At 44.6% G+C, this 16283-nt stretch overlaps 3 protein-coding genes and 1 long non-coding RNA gene across 5 annotated transcripts in view; 2 read left to right on the forward strand and 2 right to left on the reverse strand.

Annotated features, from left to right (window-relative positions):
* The first annotated feature begins 523 nt into the window (after window positions 1-523).
* On the forward strand, window positions 524-6511 carry PCYOX1 (prenylcysteine oxidase 1). Its single transcript, XM_042472083.1, has 6 exons — window positions 524-699; window positions 1153-1359; window positions 1886-2060; window positions 2901-3112; window positions 3970-4125; window positions 5107-6511. Exons 1-6 carry the CDS (start codon window positions 579-581, stop codon window positions 5754-5756), a joined length of 1521 nt encoding a protein of 506 aa, XP_042328017.1. The 5' UTR covers window positions 524-578; the 3' UTR covers window positions 5757-6511.
* Window positions 6512-6926: 415 nt separating this feature from the next.
* On the reverse strand, window positions 6927-9201 carry SNRPG (small nuclear ribonucleoprotein polypeptide G). Its single transcript, XM_042472100.1, has 4 exons — window positions 9052-9201; window positions 8443-8465; window positions 7695-7819; window positions 6927-7092 (listed from the first exon to the last, which is right to left on the reverse strand). Exons 1-4 carry the CDS (start codon window positions 9081-9083, stop codon window positions 7042-7044), a joined length of 231 nt encoding a protein of 76 aa, XP_042328034.1. The 5' UTR covers window positions 9084-9201; the 3' UTR covers window positions 6927-7041.
* A 464-nt stretch (window positions 9202-9665) lies between these two features.
* Window positions 9666-13585, reverse strand: FAM136A (family with sequence similarity 136 member A). The gene is made up of 3 exons (XM_042472099.1): window positions 13427-13585; window positions 12330-12470; window positions 9666-11224 (listed from the first exon to the last, which is right to left on the reverse strand). Exons 1-3 carry the CDS (start codon window positions 13535-13537, stop codon window positions 11036-11038), a joined length of 441 nt encoding a protein of 146 aa, XP_042328033.1. The 5' UTR covers window positions 13538-13585; the 3' UTR covers window positions 9666-11035.
* A 651-nt stretch (window positions 13586-14236) lies between these two features.
* The window catches only part of LOC121932959, a 19595-nt gene continuing 17548 nt past the window's right edge, over window positions 14237-16283 (forward strand). Inside the window, exon 1 of one of the 2 annotated variants that reach the window (XR_006104437.1) lies at window positions 14237-14339. This is a non-coding gene — a long non-coding RNA (uncharacterized LOC121932959). Of the gene's footprint in view, window positions 14340-15047; window positions 15328-16283 lie in introns of those variants that run through there. The other variant, XR_006104436.1, reaches the window with a different exon arrangement.

The following is a 16283-nucleotide window of genomic DNA, read 5'->3' on the forward strand; positions in this document are numbered from 1 at the left end:
AAGTACGCTCAACATAATTATATATATCTAGTTTTAAAACGCATTTTTAGAACTTTTACAGTAATTTTTTAAAAACCGTACAACTAACCTGATTAAAACCATATAAAATTAACCAGCAAAAACATTTGAAAACGTCGCCACCCTCCATTTTGAGAACTCAGGAAGCAGGAACTGAACGCTTCTAGGAATGCTCTGAAGTGCCCTCCATTCTCCCTCCCTGCAACGTCCTCCATTTTGAGGAGGACTAAGAAACCCTGAGGCGAAGGCTTCTGGGACTGTTTTGAGTGTTCTCTGTGGCAAAGGCCCTCCATTTTGAGGGGGCCATGAAGCATGAATTGAATATATTTACTATTATCACCATTAGTATTCTCCCTTGGATCCCCTCCATTTTGAGGCGAAGGCGCACTCTCTCAGCCCCAGGCCCCTTTCTCCCAAAGGGAAGAACAGAAGCCCAGAAGGGAAGGGACTAGTAGGGCTGCCCGCCTCGGAGGGCGTTTTGCCGGGCGGAGCCCAAGCGGAGGCCGCCCTGCCTGGTCCCTCCTCCTCCCGTCCGTCCTATCCTTCCTGGCTCCTCGGCCATGGCAGCCACGGGCTCCCTTCCCCTCATGGCTGCCTCCTTCTTCTTCCTCCTCCTCCTCTGCCTTCTCCAAAGGGGCTCCTCCTGGGCCTCAGAGCTGCGCCACCCGCCCTCCAGGATAGGTACCGCCATTTTGGGAAGGGCTCCATGATCCCTTCTCTGGGTGGCCCTCTCTGCAGGGGGGTTGTTTTGCCCCGAGAGGGTTGGGCTGGGATTTATAATAATCATAATAATGATATGTATAATATTTATACATTGATTGTTATTATTATGAAACCTGGGCTTCTGGACAAGGGTTGAGTGAATCTCAGGGAAGGACTCTATGGACAGTGTTTGGTGTGTGTGTGTGTGTGTGTGTGTATTTGTTGTTGTGGGCCTTATAGGCAACGTTTGCTTTATACACAGAATCTTGTGTGTATGTTTGTGTGTGTATATACACATACATACACATGTGTGTGTGTCTATGTGTGTGTGTATGTGTACTATATGTGTGTATATATTGTGGTGGGCACATAGGCATCCATTGAGATTTGTAAAGAGGAATGACTACAGGAAGGTTCCATGTTTGCTTGCAGGTGTGATAGGAGCGGGCATCGGGGGCACCTCGGCCGCCTATTTCCTGCGCCAGAAGTTTGGCAAAGACGTGGCGATCGACGTCTTTGAGCGAGGGGAGGTGGGGGGCCGCTTGGCCACAGTCAACATGGAGGGCAGATACTATGAAGCCGGAGGCGCCGTCATCCACCCGCTTAACCTGCACATGAAGCACTTTGTCAAAGAACTGGGTAAGGTGTTCAGAACGTTCTTTGGAGACAACAGGAGGGCGATTAACACATAGTAACAAATGTGTGTTAGCTTTTGTGCGTTGCATTTTCTTTGCACAGCCTGGTTACACTGGCCTTCTGTCATTTGCTGCCACTTCGCTGTCAAAATCCAGACTGGAAAGCCATTGTTGTTGTCTTGCACATGCAATATGGGTGCAGCAGCCCTTCGCTGGCTGCACCTGCACTGCAAAAACAATGCACTTTCACACCACTTTAACTGCCATGATTCAGTGAGAAGGAATTCTGGGATTTATGGTTTGTTGTGGTTATGGTTATGCTCTCTGACAGAGATGGCTAAATGTGCCAAAAACTACTATTCCCAGAATGTCATAGCATGGAACCATGGCAGATAAAGCGGTGCCAAACTGCATCAGTTCTACAATGTAGATGCAACCATAGTTGGCAGGAGGACGCACGCAAAAGCTGTTCCTCTCTCTTTTTGGGAACCCATCTCCCAATTCACATGTCCTTGCTTTCGTATTACCAGGACTGTCTGTTCCTCAGAGTCGCAATGGACTCCTCGGCATTTACAATGGAGATGAGTTTGTCTTCGAGGAGAGCAGTTCGAACATCTGGAACTTCTTGAAGCTCCTCTGGTATTATGGACTGAACTCCCTGCGAATGTACCTCTGGGTAGAGAAGATCTTGGACAAGTTTATGAGGTAATTTGAGGCACAAACCAGGCAGGGACCCCAAACTGGGATGGTGTTGCTGCCATCTGCGTGGATGGGATGAGAACCACTCATTTCACTACAGAGATCAGGATATTAGGAAGTACAGGTCGAGTCCCTCTTATCCGAAATGCATGGGATCAGATATGTTTGGGACTTCAGATTTTTTAAAATTTTGGAATATTTGTACGTATGGAATGAGACATTTTGGAGATGGGACCCAGGTCTAAACCTGAAATTCATTTATGTTTTATATTGATACACCATATATATATATATATATATATATATATAGGCTGAAGATAATTTTATATACAATACTTTTAATCATTTTGTGCATGAAACCAAGTTTGTGTCGACTGAACCACCTGAAACCAAAGGTGTCTCTGTCTCAGCCACCCATGTGGACAATTTTGGGTTTTGGTGTATTTCGGATTTTGAAATTCCGGATAAAGGATGCCAAGCCTGTAGTACATAATGGTGCAATACATACATTCTGGTTGTTCCTGTTAGTTCAGTGGTGTTAAAAAGCTAGACATAGACTCAGAGACTTGCTTACTGTTGAGAGGTTTCAGGATCAAGTGGAAGAACCAGTTTGCACAATTATAGCTCAAGTTTCCCGTAGGGTAACGGGGGGGGGGGGGGGGAATGAGATATGCAATGAACTCCAGGTCCAAACAAGCACATAGAGTGCATGGGTTCAACTGTTGGGTTGAGAGACCTGAGTTCATGCTCTCCCTGAGCCAAAGAAACTCACCAGGAGACTTTGGGGCAGTCGCTTTTGCTTACAATTTCTCTCTCCATCTCCTTTCCCACCCTTTTTGGATAAAGGATCTATCGCTATCAGTCTCATGACTATGCCTTCAGCACCAACGAGGCTTTGCTCCATGCCCTGGGAGGCTCTGAGTTTGTTCAGATGCTGAACCAGACCATCGATGAGTCTATGCAGACAGCCAGTTTCTCCCAGAAGTTCATCCGTGAGATGGTGACGCCGGTCATGAGGGTCAACTACGGACAAGGCGTCAACATCAATGGATTTGTGGGTAAGGGTGTGTTTCTTTGGTCTGTGTCTTGCTATGAGGACATAGCTAGATGCTTCTCTGATCTCCCCTCCGCAACTGCACCAGACACAGATTAGCTGTACTGAAGTTGCCATCACACAAAAGGTTGAGCCTTTGGATCTTGCAGAGAATGCAAACAGCTGCAATGACTCAAAAAAGACCTTTGCTGGGCAGCCTTGGACTTACAATCATGTTACTCATAGGATACTAGGCATAGTTTTCCCTACCCCTATCTCTCTGCAGGAGGCTGAAGGGCCTTTGCCTTGTGCTTATCCATTGGCACCTGCCCACATTGCCTTAGTCTTTAACACATTTTGCAGCTTAAGACACGCTCATGGTCTAGACTTTGAGACTTGGGATTCATAAATGCAGGGCAAAAATGGGAATGAATACATGTAATTCTTGGTGAACCATAAAGCGTTTTGGATATTATGATCTGCTTTGGGTCCCATATTTGGAGAAAAGCGAGATATAAATCAAATCAATTAAATAAAGTTTCCCTTGCTTGAAGAGGAGGCTGCTTTTGCTTCCAGGAGTGTCTCCTTTTATTTGTTTCATTTGTATGCTGCCCTTATCCCAAAGTTGGACCCAAAGCAGCTCCTAGAAAGAGTCACTTTAAAAAACAGAACCATAACATTTTAAGTCAATTTCAGCCACATCATTTCTTTTTTAATAGGGAACCATTTTGTCACGGATGTTCTACATTTGGACATCTGATTTACAATTTCATTTTGCTTTTGCCTTGCTTGCTCCTCAGTGGGGGAGCTGGCTGCCTTTGTATCAAGAGGGCAGTTTCTGTTCTAGGACTTTGATTCCCCCTTCCTCCTCTCCTCTGGCAGGCGCAGTCTCTTTGGCAGGAGCCGAGGGTGGACTTTGGTCCGTAGAAGGGGGTAATAAACTAGTCTGCGTTGGCCTTCTCTACACTTCGAAAGCTCAACTGATCCCAGGTACTGTGATCTCCCTGGAGGAAACAATGCGGCCCAAAGGACGCTCAGGTGAGGTTGCCTGGAGAGATAGCAGAAAAAACCCTCCATCCAATGTCAATATGCTGATTCAGACAACAAACACGATTGCTTGCATTACATGGATGAGAATAAGGAGCTGGAAAAATAGGAGGATGAGAAACTTAAAAGATCAAGTTTCCTAGTTCCATAAAAAAATTAATTCCAGACACAGTTCTGGAACCATCTGCAAAATGAGGCCCAAATCTCATTTCCCTCCATCTTTGATGTAACTATTTATAGGAATCTCTTGCTGTTGGCATGCTAATGAATAGAGTTCCTTCATTCGATTAGAGCAATACTAATTTTTATTCCTTGTTGTTGTTGTGTGTCTTCAAGTCACTTCCAACTTACTGTGATCCTAAAGCAATCCTTTAAGGGGGCTTTCTGTGGCTGAATGTGTGTAACTTGGCCAGTGTCATCCAGTGGGTTTCCATGGCTGAATTCAAATCCTGGTCTCCAGAATCATAGTCCAATGCTCAAACCACTACCCCACGCTGGTTCCTATTCCTTACCCTAAAGGACTCTGACTCAGGGACCAGGGTTCAAATCACACTTGGCCACTGAAGCCCACTAAAAGACCCTCCCAGCCTCAGAGGAAGGCAATGGTGACAAACCTCTTCTGAACAAATCTTGCCAAGGAAATCCCAGAATGTGGTCACTTTAAGGTTGCCATAAATCAGAAATGACCTGAAGGCACAGTCCCTATCTGTTATTTTTCTTTTCCTTTTTAAAGGGCCATGTTTTTAACTGTGTTGTTATTCCATTATATTTTATCTTTCATATGATAAGCGCTTTGATCTGTGTGTTAGCTTTTGCAAGCCTCTTTGGAGTCTCAGGGTTGGAGAAAAGGTCGGATAGAAATAAACTTGCTTTTGTAAAGAGCTCACTGAAGACCTATTATTTCTAATAAGGATGAAAGGAAGCATAGCAAACAACAGAGTTGCTTTACTGCCCAATTTTTCTTTCTTTAAGGAGGGACCGTGAAGCTGTATGAAATTACCTACAACTCCACTTCGGGCGTGACGTCTGACCTCTACGACATCGTTCTGATCGCTACTCCTTTGCACCGCAAAATCGCCAACATAACCTTCCGCAGCTTCAAGCCGCCCATTCCTGACTTCTCCAGTCCTTACCACCAGACAGTGGCCACGTTTGTCCACGGACACATCAACACTTCTTTCTTTGGCTACCAGGACCCCTCCCAGTTCCAACTGAGCAGCATTTTCACCACGGAAAACCCCAACCTCTTCATCAACAGCATTGGCATCGTCTCCCCCGTCCAAGACAAAACGAGGGAGTTCCCAGGCTCTCCGGTCTGGAAAGTGTTTTCCTCCCAGCCTCTGACCAAGGAGCAGCTGAACTTGCTTTTCTCCTCCTACGATTCGGTGGAAGTGAAGAAGTGGCTTGCCTACCCTCACTACAGCCCCCCCGAGAAGTCTCCCCCCGTCATTCTCCATGACCGGATGTACTACCTCAACAGCATGGAGTGGGTTGCAAGCGCCATGGAAATGAGCGCCATCTCCGCTAAGAACGCGGCCCTTCTGGCCTACCACCGCTGGTACAACCGGCTGGACAGGATCGACCAAGAGGATTTGCACACGAGGCTCAAAACGGAGCTCTGAGGGGAAATGTACCCATTGCTGGGAAAGACAGAAAGTGCCTCAAACAGCGTGAACCTGGTGGCGGCATTCACACTTTGAGCCTATTTTGCTGCTGGAACAAAATGTTAAACTTTCTAAAACAGAGTATTTGGTAACAGCTCCTTTAAAGTACTCTTATCTTTTTAAGAAATCTCTATATCCTGTTATGCAAAAAAGAGATTCCACAAAAATATTTCTTTTGAATGCAGGAAGGAATTTAAAATGTTATTTGAGCACATCCCGTGTTCAAGTGTTTCTTTAGATAAGACTTCTTAACCCCATTAGCAAAAGGAGAATAGGGATGGGACACAGAAGTCGTGAATGTGCTGAACTTGATTCCTGTTGAGCTCTTTAATAAGTAAGTCAGGCTACTTGTTTATGACATGTTGATCAACTTGCCCTTGCCTTGATAGGGAACTGTCAGAGCTCCTCCAAGTTGAAAAGAGTTTGGCAGCTGTTCTTATAAGATCCAGAAAAGTTTGGGCAGCTCTCTCCAGATGTTAATGCTCCCATCATTCCCAGCCAAGGCTGAACACTGGGAGCTGAAGTCCCAACAGTGTCTGGAGGGACATCCTTTGCCCACAGTTGCTGTCAAGGGAGGAGCGGGTGGCATTAACTTGAACTGTTAAAATATTCTGTTTACTTGTTTTGTCTTGGTGCTGAAGCCAGCAACTGTTACCTTTACTAAGCTACACAGATTGGGAGATGAGTGAAATAAACTAACAGTGTGTGCCATACTAGTGCTTTAAAAATTAATGTGGCGCTTCACCATCCAAGCAGAAATGCAGCCCACTGTTATGGGGGGTTGTGTGTACTCAGTGTTGTGTACAGAACTTATAAATACACCTGCTCAGTACTCAGTTAACATTGGCCCAACAGCAATTAAAAGAGCACCAAGGTTTCAAGCCGACATCAGGGCTGGGGAAGATTGTTTTACTCACAATGACAGTACTGTATGTCCAAGGGTACACAGTGAGTTTGTCTCATGCACCCAGATGGTTTCCAGCTGCTTTGGACTACTACAAATCCCATTATCCCTGGCCATTAGCCACGTGGAAAGGGAGAGTCAAATGTTTTCTATTCCTGCACTGAGACGTCAACTCTGCAAAACTCATACCATTTGAATTAAGCTTCCAAAAGAAGTAAAGTCAATCCAGTTTTAACAATTTATTTAATAAAAAAACTACACAAGGAATGGTTACTTCTTGAAAAACAGACAATAATGATAAAAAAGGTATCCAGGCTGTAGTAGGGTCCAGTGGCTCATTCACACTCGTTCCAAAGCTTCTAGCATAATAATACTGTTTCCTCGTATTACCTAGAAATCAAAACAGTGATATTAAACAGTAGCCATTCCCATCTGCAAGTTCTGCAATAGCCAAGCCACAGGGACTGACTGCGGCACTCATCCCTCCATATTGGCGGCTTTGAGATTTAGATTTGATTATTCATGCCTTTGATTAATATGTTCTCCCTAGGAATCTCTAGGTCCTCCAGTGCAACTCTATGGTCAGCTTTATCCAAAAGTTGCACTGAAAGACCTAGAGATTCCTAGAGAGAGGATACTCTCCTAGGCCTTTGTAGCTCCTCCATTGCAGTTCTATGGTCAGTGTCTGTCGGATGTTGGCCACAGAGTTGCCCTGAAGGACCTAGAGGTTCTTAGAGTATATTTCATATACCAAGGTACTACATAAAAGAATACTATCCAATATCCCAAGCCACAGGTATATAACACCTGCTGAAACTTTTCATGCATCTTTCATTGCTAAAGAGTCAACACAAGATATCTTTTTGCAAACTGTGAGATTGTGAACCTGAAATCATATGTTCATTATCGCAACAAGAGACCAGACTACTTCAGCCTATCCTTCCTTTATAGCCCAAAGACTTCATTTGTGGTTTCAGTCCATCTGTGCTTACCACCATCCCAATGTTGTTCTGTTGTCCACCTGGGGCCATTTCCACACACTCATCTATGACGAGGTTCATGAAGGGATCAAATCCTCTCAGTATCCCCTGGACGTGACGGCCGCCATTTAATTTCACTGCAAAGAACAGTACGCAGGTTAGGCTCTCTGCTCTCAATACATCGTCTTCATGTCAAGTTCAACGTTACAGGTAGACAGGTATTGCAAAGCTGATTTCAATCTTTAAATCACAGTTCGCATAAGGAAATACAGTTGCATTCAGTGGATGGGCATCACAGGTGTCTATTTCCATCCACAGCATCTATCTATCGATCGACTATCTCTGTCCGTTATTTGAAGAGTCCCCTGAGAAAGGAGGTTTTCACAGTCTACTTTGCTCTATTAATTCCACAAAGAGAGGCTAGATATGTGTTTCTATAAATACGGACCTGGGGCATACATTTTAATCACCTATTTAGAACATTCCTACTCTCTGGGGAGCTGCAAATGAATCTCAGAACAACAGGATAAGACCATTTCGTACAATGTAAACGTTCTAAACATACTGTCCTAAGAACATGCAAACGCTGAAGGTAAACCTCCTCCTGTCCATGATGGGCATTTGGTGAGGCCAGTACTCCATAAAGGCTTTTGTAAGGAGCCAGATTTGAACTGGGCTCCTTTGACTGAACTGCGTCCGTCTCGCGCTGTAAAAACTTCAGCAGCAATAGGCAACCCTTAAGAGTTCAGGAGAGACTTACATGACAGCTTCTTGTCCATGAACCTGAAAACCAAGGAGACAAGAAGAGTTAAGCACAAGTGGAGCTTCATAAATCAATCCTCGATGGCCACAAAGCAGTAAGAAGGTTCCTTGTGTGCCTTCCGACTGTGGCACTGATCACAGGGCTTGCTTTGCAGAATCAGTTCAGAGGAGCCTTGCCCTTGCCTTCCTCTGAGGCCGAGAGAGTGTGACCTCTTGCCCAAGGGCCACCCAAGGGCTCTCAATGGCTGAGCTGGGAATCGAGCCCAGGGCCATAGTCCAGTATTTAAGCCAGGGCGCCATGTTGGCTCTCAAGGCTCAATGCTATGGAACCCTGGGAGTTGTAGTTCTACAACTATATAAATTTATATAAAATTTATATAAAAATATATAAAATTGCGGTATATAAATAAAAACTTTATTATTTATTATTATTATTATTACTCGTTACTAGCTCTATGGAGCAGCGCGCGTGGCGGCGCAGTGCATGATGGGAAGCGGGAGAGCGACTGCTCGCCCCAACTGCGCCTGCGCAGTCCCCTCAACCGCTCCCTTCTCGGACCCCCAAAGGGCAACAGCCCCGCCGTCCCTCCTTCCCTCGCTCACTTACTTCTTCAGCTCCGGCGGGTGCGCTTTGCTCATGGTGCCTCCTCGCTTCAACCGCTGCTTCCTCCGCACACACTCCGGCCGGCGCTCTCCCACCTCACGCACCGTGACGCAAGCACGTCGTGTCCGACCAACCAGGAGGAGCCTGCCGCGCATGCGCAAACGCCATCAGCGCAAGCAGCGCCATTATTACTCTGGGAATGCCATTGGCCTAACTGGACTCCTGGCGACCAATCGCCGCGGAGCGCTAACGCCCGCCCCCAGGCGACCAACCAATCAGCAGCACGGCTGTTGAAATATCCGCCCATCTCCCTGGACGCTTTCAGGATTCCGCCAGGTCCTAAAGCCCGATATTTTTTTCTTAGCAGTTTCTTTCATTGGACTACAATTCCCAGAATTCCCCATAAGGGCATAAAAAAAGGAACTTTTACAAGCTTCTGCGCTTTAGGTGGAACCTGTCATGGGGCTTCCTTGTTCAAATTTGTTCAGAGGGTGTGCCATTGCCTCCTCCCAAGGCTGAGAGTGTGACCTATCCACTGGGTTTCCATGGCTGAGTAGGAATTCGAACCCTGGTCCCAAGTCGTAGTTCAAGGCCCAAATCATTACACTAACAATAAATTCAGAACGCAGCGCTCCTAAATCCCTGCAATGTGCAGGTCCCTTTATTCATGTATTTGAATCTTTTAGAAAACACTTCACAGTTCAAAGAGAGGGAGGAGGAAACAGGGAAACAGAAAGCAGAGACAGGCAATTCCAATGGGAACGAATGCTGGTCTTACTGGCCACCAGTTCCTTCACTGGTGTCCGTAACATTTTCCATCCTGTTTACTGTCCGCAATCCACAGGCCTTCAAAGATGCCAATAGCTATCATTAAAAGTGGTACAATTCCGCTTTGCTAAACGCTCCTTAGGGCTTATGGAGGCATGTGGCCTTCTTTCGAATGTCACAGGGATTGATACAGACCATTTTGACCAATGAAGAGTTTATGGATTAAACAATAAAGGATAATTTCATACAGAGGAAATAAACTTTCATCTCAATTGTTGAGGCAATTTGTTCTCTCTTTTCACATTTCCTGTACCTGAAACTGAACTTGAGCAGAATCATCAGGGACCTGAAGGCAACGCTTTTGCTTATTCTTCTGAATGGCCTGGGAGTGTTTCTTCAACTCAGTATTATAGCAAAGCCACTGTTCTGTCTCACGCTCGACTCTCACCCAAGAGCTGGACTCTGATTCGGCTCATGATTTTGGTCTTGAAGCAGCCCTTCCTTCTGCTAAAATCATGGCCTCCCAAGAAACAGCGATAGAGGAAGGATGAGAACCCAGAGGATCTCAGGGAGGCAGGGAAGAAACGCTGCTGCAACGGCTTCATTTCCACTTGCCTACTCACTGGATCTGGAGGCCCTTCATAGCCGGCTCCAAGCTCTTGATATCTGGCTGATGACTGTTCTTGTGGAGCATGTCCAGAGTAGCAGCATTGATAGTGCCAGAGCGGTCCTTCTTATCCAGGTTTTCATAGAGCATAGAGACGGAGTGCTGCTGCGTGTTTCCAGAGGTCACCAGAGGCACATCTGTAAGGCTGCTAATCAAAATAGCGCCCACTCCTCACATTGAGACACTGAATGTGTCCCATTCTCCTATCCCTCCATGACTCAGAGAGAGAAAAAACATGGAAAACTGAGGAGGAAGGAACACCAACGATGCACCACGGTGTACATACGTCACTGGCACCGAGAGGAATGGGGTCAATATCTCTCCGGTTATGATCCTCTGAAGCCTTTCTTCCACACTGAACCCTCAAACAAAACCAGGACCACTGCAGCATCCATCATAGTATAGTCCTTGCATTAAAAGTAATAACAATAAAGCCCCCCTGCCTGAACCCAACTTTTTGGTACTCTGCATTTCCAGTAATTTCCTCACACCTTTCTCAGTTGTAACTCGGAGGCTACGTTTCCCCTCTTCCTCCTCACAGCCCCAGGAGTCCTACTGTGCGATCCCCGCCAAGGTCTCCTTCATCTTCTTGGTCATGCTGGGGATCAGGTGGACGTGGTCATCGACGCACTTGCTCACGCAGTTTTCCAGCTGCGACTTGACCTGCTGCTCTTTGCTCCCGGAGTCTAAGGAGTCCTTGGCTTTGTCATTGCAGTGCATTGTGCAGCGAGAGAGGCGGTCCTGAAAGGGGGGAGAAATACACAGTGGTTAGAGATAGAACCCACAAATCCCAAAGGTCCTGGGAGGCCAGTTTTTGACTTCCGAGACTTGCCTGGAAAAGTTTCAAAAATGAGAAAAGGGAACAAAACCAGAAGTGAATAGAATCTGACTTCCAATCTGGGGGTGCTGGAATCCCCCCCCCATGTTTTTGGGGAGAAATGGAGAAATGAGTACTCCTTGCTGGAATGGAAATACCAATGGAGGAAGGGGAATGAAAAATGGGGGTTTCCTATGAGGGCGTCAGGAAAATGTAGACCCCAGAGGGACAGAAAACTGCCCCTGTAGCTTCTGCCATTGCATGTCTCCGACATCAAGTCTCAAAGCAGCCTTTCGGAACTATTGCTGTTTTTTTCATCTATGTTAATTAACTAATTAGTTAGTGATCCACTCACTCACTCACAACACACCTTTTTCCAGCCTGTGGGGAGGAAAGGATTAAAGAGCTCATTGCGCACATGGGGCATACATCCATGGGTAAAGGCAATGCGCTTTTGAGTGTTGGACTGGGATTCCAGGTTTTGGGTGACCAGGGTTGACATCCCCATTTCGCCATAGAAACTCCATGTCCTTGAGCAAGTCGCAGACTCTCAGCCTCAGCAATAGCAGTAACTCTCCTGAAAAAACCTTGCCATGAAAACAGGTCTTAGAGCCACATAGTACTAGTTTGATTGTGGGAGACCTGGGCTGAAATCCCTGTTCAGCCATGGAAAGCAGGCTTTTAAAACAGAAAGTTTTTAAGGCATGTGATGAAGTGTTGTTATAGTGATTTAATGTATTTTAGGCATTTTGATCTTTTTAAACTTGATTTTAGCATTGAGTTTGTTTTAATTATTGTAGCTAATACCATAGCTACAATAATTAGGAAGGCAGTGGTGGCAAACCTCCTCTGATGAAACCTTGCCAAAAAAACCTTGCAATTGGTTTGCCTTAGGGTTGCTGTACGTTGGAAGCAACCTGAAGTCACACAATAGAGCCATTGCTGCACCCCTCTTCGGCTCTTGCTATATTCCAGAGAAATGTCAGAGGCCAAACCCAGGAAGGCATGTGCCAGCCAAAGCCTCCTCACCTGAAACCTCTCCAGCTCTTGGGTGACCACCGCCTGGGCCTGGGCCAGGGGAGCATGGCAGCGCTCGATGCAATGGTGGACCTGTTGCATGGAAGCCTTGTCGTTCTCGCAGCAGGTTGCGCTGCACCGGAACATGATGCCCTGCAAAGAGATGCATGTCAGGAAGAGATCATCAGATTAAGCCTTCCAAATCGGGGTCAAAAGGCCTCCAGGGCCCTGCAGCCATTGTTTCCGAAGCTTCTCTCTTGAGCTGTCTGCCCTACAGACAAAGGTATAATTAATTTGTTTTTATTTATATACCACTATTCCAAAGATCATAGCGGTGAACAGCAAGTAAGCTAATTAGCAAGTAAGCTAATTTGCCCCCAACAGTCTGGGTACTCATTTTAGCTCCCTCCTCGGAAGGAGGCAAGCCTGAGTCAAGGTATAGCAGGTATCACAGATAGATAGAGACATGTATATATATACACACACACACACATATATGGATATATCCCACAGCTACAGCCAGAAGGATTGCTCAGATATATATACTTAATGATGATGATGATAATTCCTGTGCACAGAGTTCAATTCAATATATATATATATATATATATATATATCCCCACATGTGAATTTTCATATGCATATATATGGATATATCTCTCAGCTCCAGCCAGAGGAGTTGCTCAGATATGTGGCTAATAATGACGATGATTATAATTCCTAATTCTTTTCCTGTGCACAGAGAGTTAAATTCAATTCAATATATATATATATATATAGTATATCCCACATATATTTTCCATGCATATGTACATATATCTATATCTATAGCCATGTATATATATGTGTGTGTGTGTGTACATAGAAAAATATATGTGGGGATATACTGTACAGTATATATGTCTTTATACAGGGGATATATGCCCCCCAAAGCTTTTAAAGGGCAGAGAGAGGAGTCTGGGACTTGTAGTCCACAAAGCCCCCCAGCGAGGGGGATTCTGGGTGCTGCAATCCAACAGAAGGGGATTCTGGGCAGTGCAGTCCAAGAAAGTGACTGTAGTCCTAGGAAGCCTGGGACTTCCCCAAGGGACTTTGTGGGGCCCTCCGACCTGCATCTTCCGGATGGCCTCCCTCTCCAGCCCTTGCACCATGCCGTCGACGGCCTCTTGCACACGGAGCTGCTGAGCCTCGGCTGCTGCTGCTGCTGCCGCTGCCATCATGCCCTTCCTGGACTCGCACGGGTCAAAACCGCCGCGGAACTACATGCCCCGTGAGCCCTTGCGAGGCCAAGAGGCGGAGCCGACGTTGCGCATGCGCAGGAGCGCCACTCTCGCACTCTCGCACTCTGGTTCCAATCCTTTCCTTTCCCTCTTTTACTGGCAGGCATAGTCCAGCCAGAGCCAGTTTGGCGTAGTGGGTTGGGCGTTGGGCTAGGACTCTGCAGGCCAGGGTTCGAATTCTAATTAGCCCAATTAAGTCACACTCTCTCAGCCTCAAAAGAGACGACATTTGACATAAGCCGGAAACAAAGCACACATGACCCAACAGTTCGCCCCGTCTGTGACAGACAGCAAAGGGAACCAATAGAAACTTGGTAGTGGGTGCGAGGAGGAGGGACAAACAGGAGCAAAAAGCGCAGAAGCGCGTGAGGTAAATAGCGCTGCACTTCTTCCCGCCTTTTTTTAGATCCTGATGTACAGCGACAAGGACCAATGGGAAGTTTAGGATGAAGGCGAGGGGAGGGGCGGAAACCCAAAGTTGTGGGAAAGAGACCAGCTGCTGAACACCGAGCCACGTGGAGCGTGATTGGCTGTTTCCCTTCCCGCCTTTTTTAATCAGCCAATAAGGAGTTAAGCTATTTGATGAATAGGTTTAACGGGCCAATGGGAAGCCGAGAGGCGGGATAAGCCACCAAGGGCCTGAGGGGAGGTGAACGCGTGTGTTTTTGAGTAGAGAGGACAGAGGAGGCGCCTGAGGAGATTTAGATTGCTTTAAATTGAGTATTTCCACGTAATAAGCATGGTATAGTAATGCCACATCGTTGTTTAAATACCTTTACAACCTTTACAACGTCAAGCTTCGCATTTCCACCAAATAAACATTTCATTATTTACTGCTGAAGTATACAATGCCCAGACAGTGCAACACAAATATATATATTTCTAGAAAGATGTATGCCTTTCTGATAGATAATTCTGGTATCTAAATCACACAGGTTTTGAACTCCTTTTATATTCCATTCCCTTCTCTATGTCCCCCGTTAATAATAACAACAATGTTTATTTATAATGCCCTTTCCAAAAAGGTGGGGATTATTATTTTTATTGAGTATCTCCACATAATAAAACATAACAATCATGGTATGATGATGCCATATAGATGTTTAAATATCTTCCCAATCAAAGACACCAAGCTTTGCTCCAATATTAGTCTTTCATTAATTATTTAAGGATAAATGTATCTAGTGTAATACAAATTGTTTTGTGAAGTATATGTTTCTATGAAGATATGTCCCTTTCTGATATATATATATATATACACACACACACACACACATATATATATATACACACAATATATATGTGTGTGTGTATATATATATATGTATACACAATATTTATATATACTATATATATGCACACATATTTATACAATATATATGTGTGTGTATACACTATACTGTATACAGTATATACACACACACACACACACACACTCTTCTGTTAATCATGTAGGGTTTTAACTCTTTGCTATTCCATTCCCCTTCTGAGAGGGGGAAAAAGGCAGGTGTGTGAAAGGGGCACGCTTTGATTTCCATCTCTTATTTTTAATTACATTTTAATTGAATTAATTTTTAATTTTATTTTATTTTGAGCAGCATTTTAAGAGCTTTTACCTCACAGAATGAAAAGAGTGGGATGATGAAGCATGAGGGGGATTTTTAATTTAAAAAAAACCGCCTGAGGAGGAGATTTTGAGGCACTGGAAGGGTTTGGAATAACTCTGTGAGGTAAAAAAAACACTGAATGTGTGGGGTTTTTAATTTCCCCCAAGGAGGGAAACCTAAAAAGATGAAGATAATAATAATAATAATAATAATAATAATAATAATAATAGATACTTGAGGGGGCGCCTGAGAATAAAAGGTTGGAAAAAGGAAAGGAGAAAGGAAAGGAGCAGAAGCTGAGGAGAAAAAGAGAATTTTAAGCACTTCGATTTAAGGCTGAGGCGCAAAAGGGCGGGAAATCAAGAGTTGTTGTGAGGGGATTTTTAATTTAAAAAGGAGCTTCTGAGGAGATTTTAAGGCACTGATTATAATAACTCTGTTATTGTTGTACTGAAGGGTCATTGTGTGTATTTGGAAGGATTCCTAGAGAGAATAATTGAAGCCACCAAAGTCAAAGCTGCAAATGTGGAGGGACAACTGTGTATATTCCAAGTAGGACCTCCAGCTGCCCTTCTAGTCCTACGTTCATACATTGCTGGATTAATAATTAATTTCTATGTGGAGTAATTTAATCCTCCACTGGAGGGCACTGGCATTGCTTTGAATAAGAGTATCTATCCCTGGTTGGTTTGTCCACTACTATTTCTTATATAATATCTATCACATTCACATCCTCCTTATTTTCTTATATCTTTAATATCTTCTCAATTCCTTCATTCTTATTCCTTCTTCCCTTTCTCACTCATTCTCTCTCATCTCCTCCCATCTTATACCATCTTTCTTTCCTGGCTCCTTAATTCTTAATCTCTCCTTCCCTTTTTTTTTTTGTCCCCTTCCTTCCTTCCTTAAATAAAAGCAGCTAGAAACCCACAAGCATAATGGCTTATAAATAATAATAATAATAATAATAATAATAATAATAATAATAATAATAATAATAATAATATTTGTATTTGTATTTCCTGCCTCTCTCTGCAGATCAAGGCAGGATCACAGCATAGGATAAAAACTTACAAATT

Source organism: Sceloporus undulatus, chromosome 6 (assembly GCF_019175285.1).
Source record: "Sceloporus undulatus isolate JIND9_A2432 ecotype Alabama chromosome 6, SceUnd_v1.1, whole genome shotgun sequence".
Classification (NCBI taxonomy): domain Eukaryota; kingdom Metazoa; phylum Chordata; class Lepidosauria; order Squamata; family Phrynosomatidae; genus Sceloporus; species Sceloporus undulatus.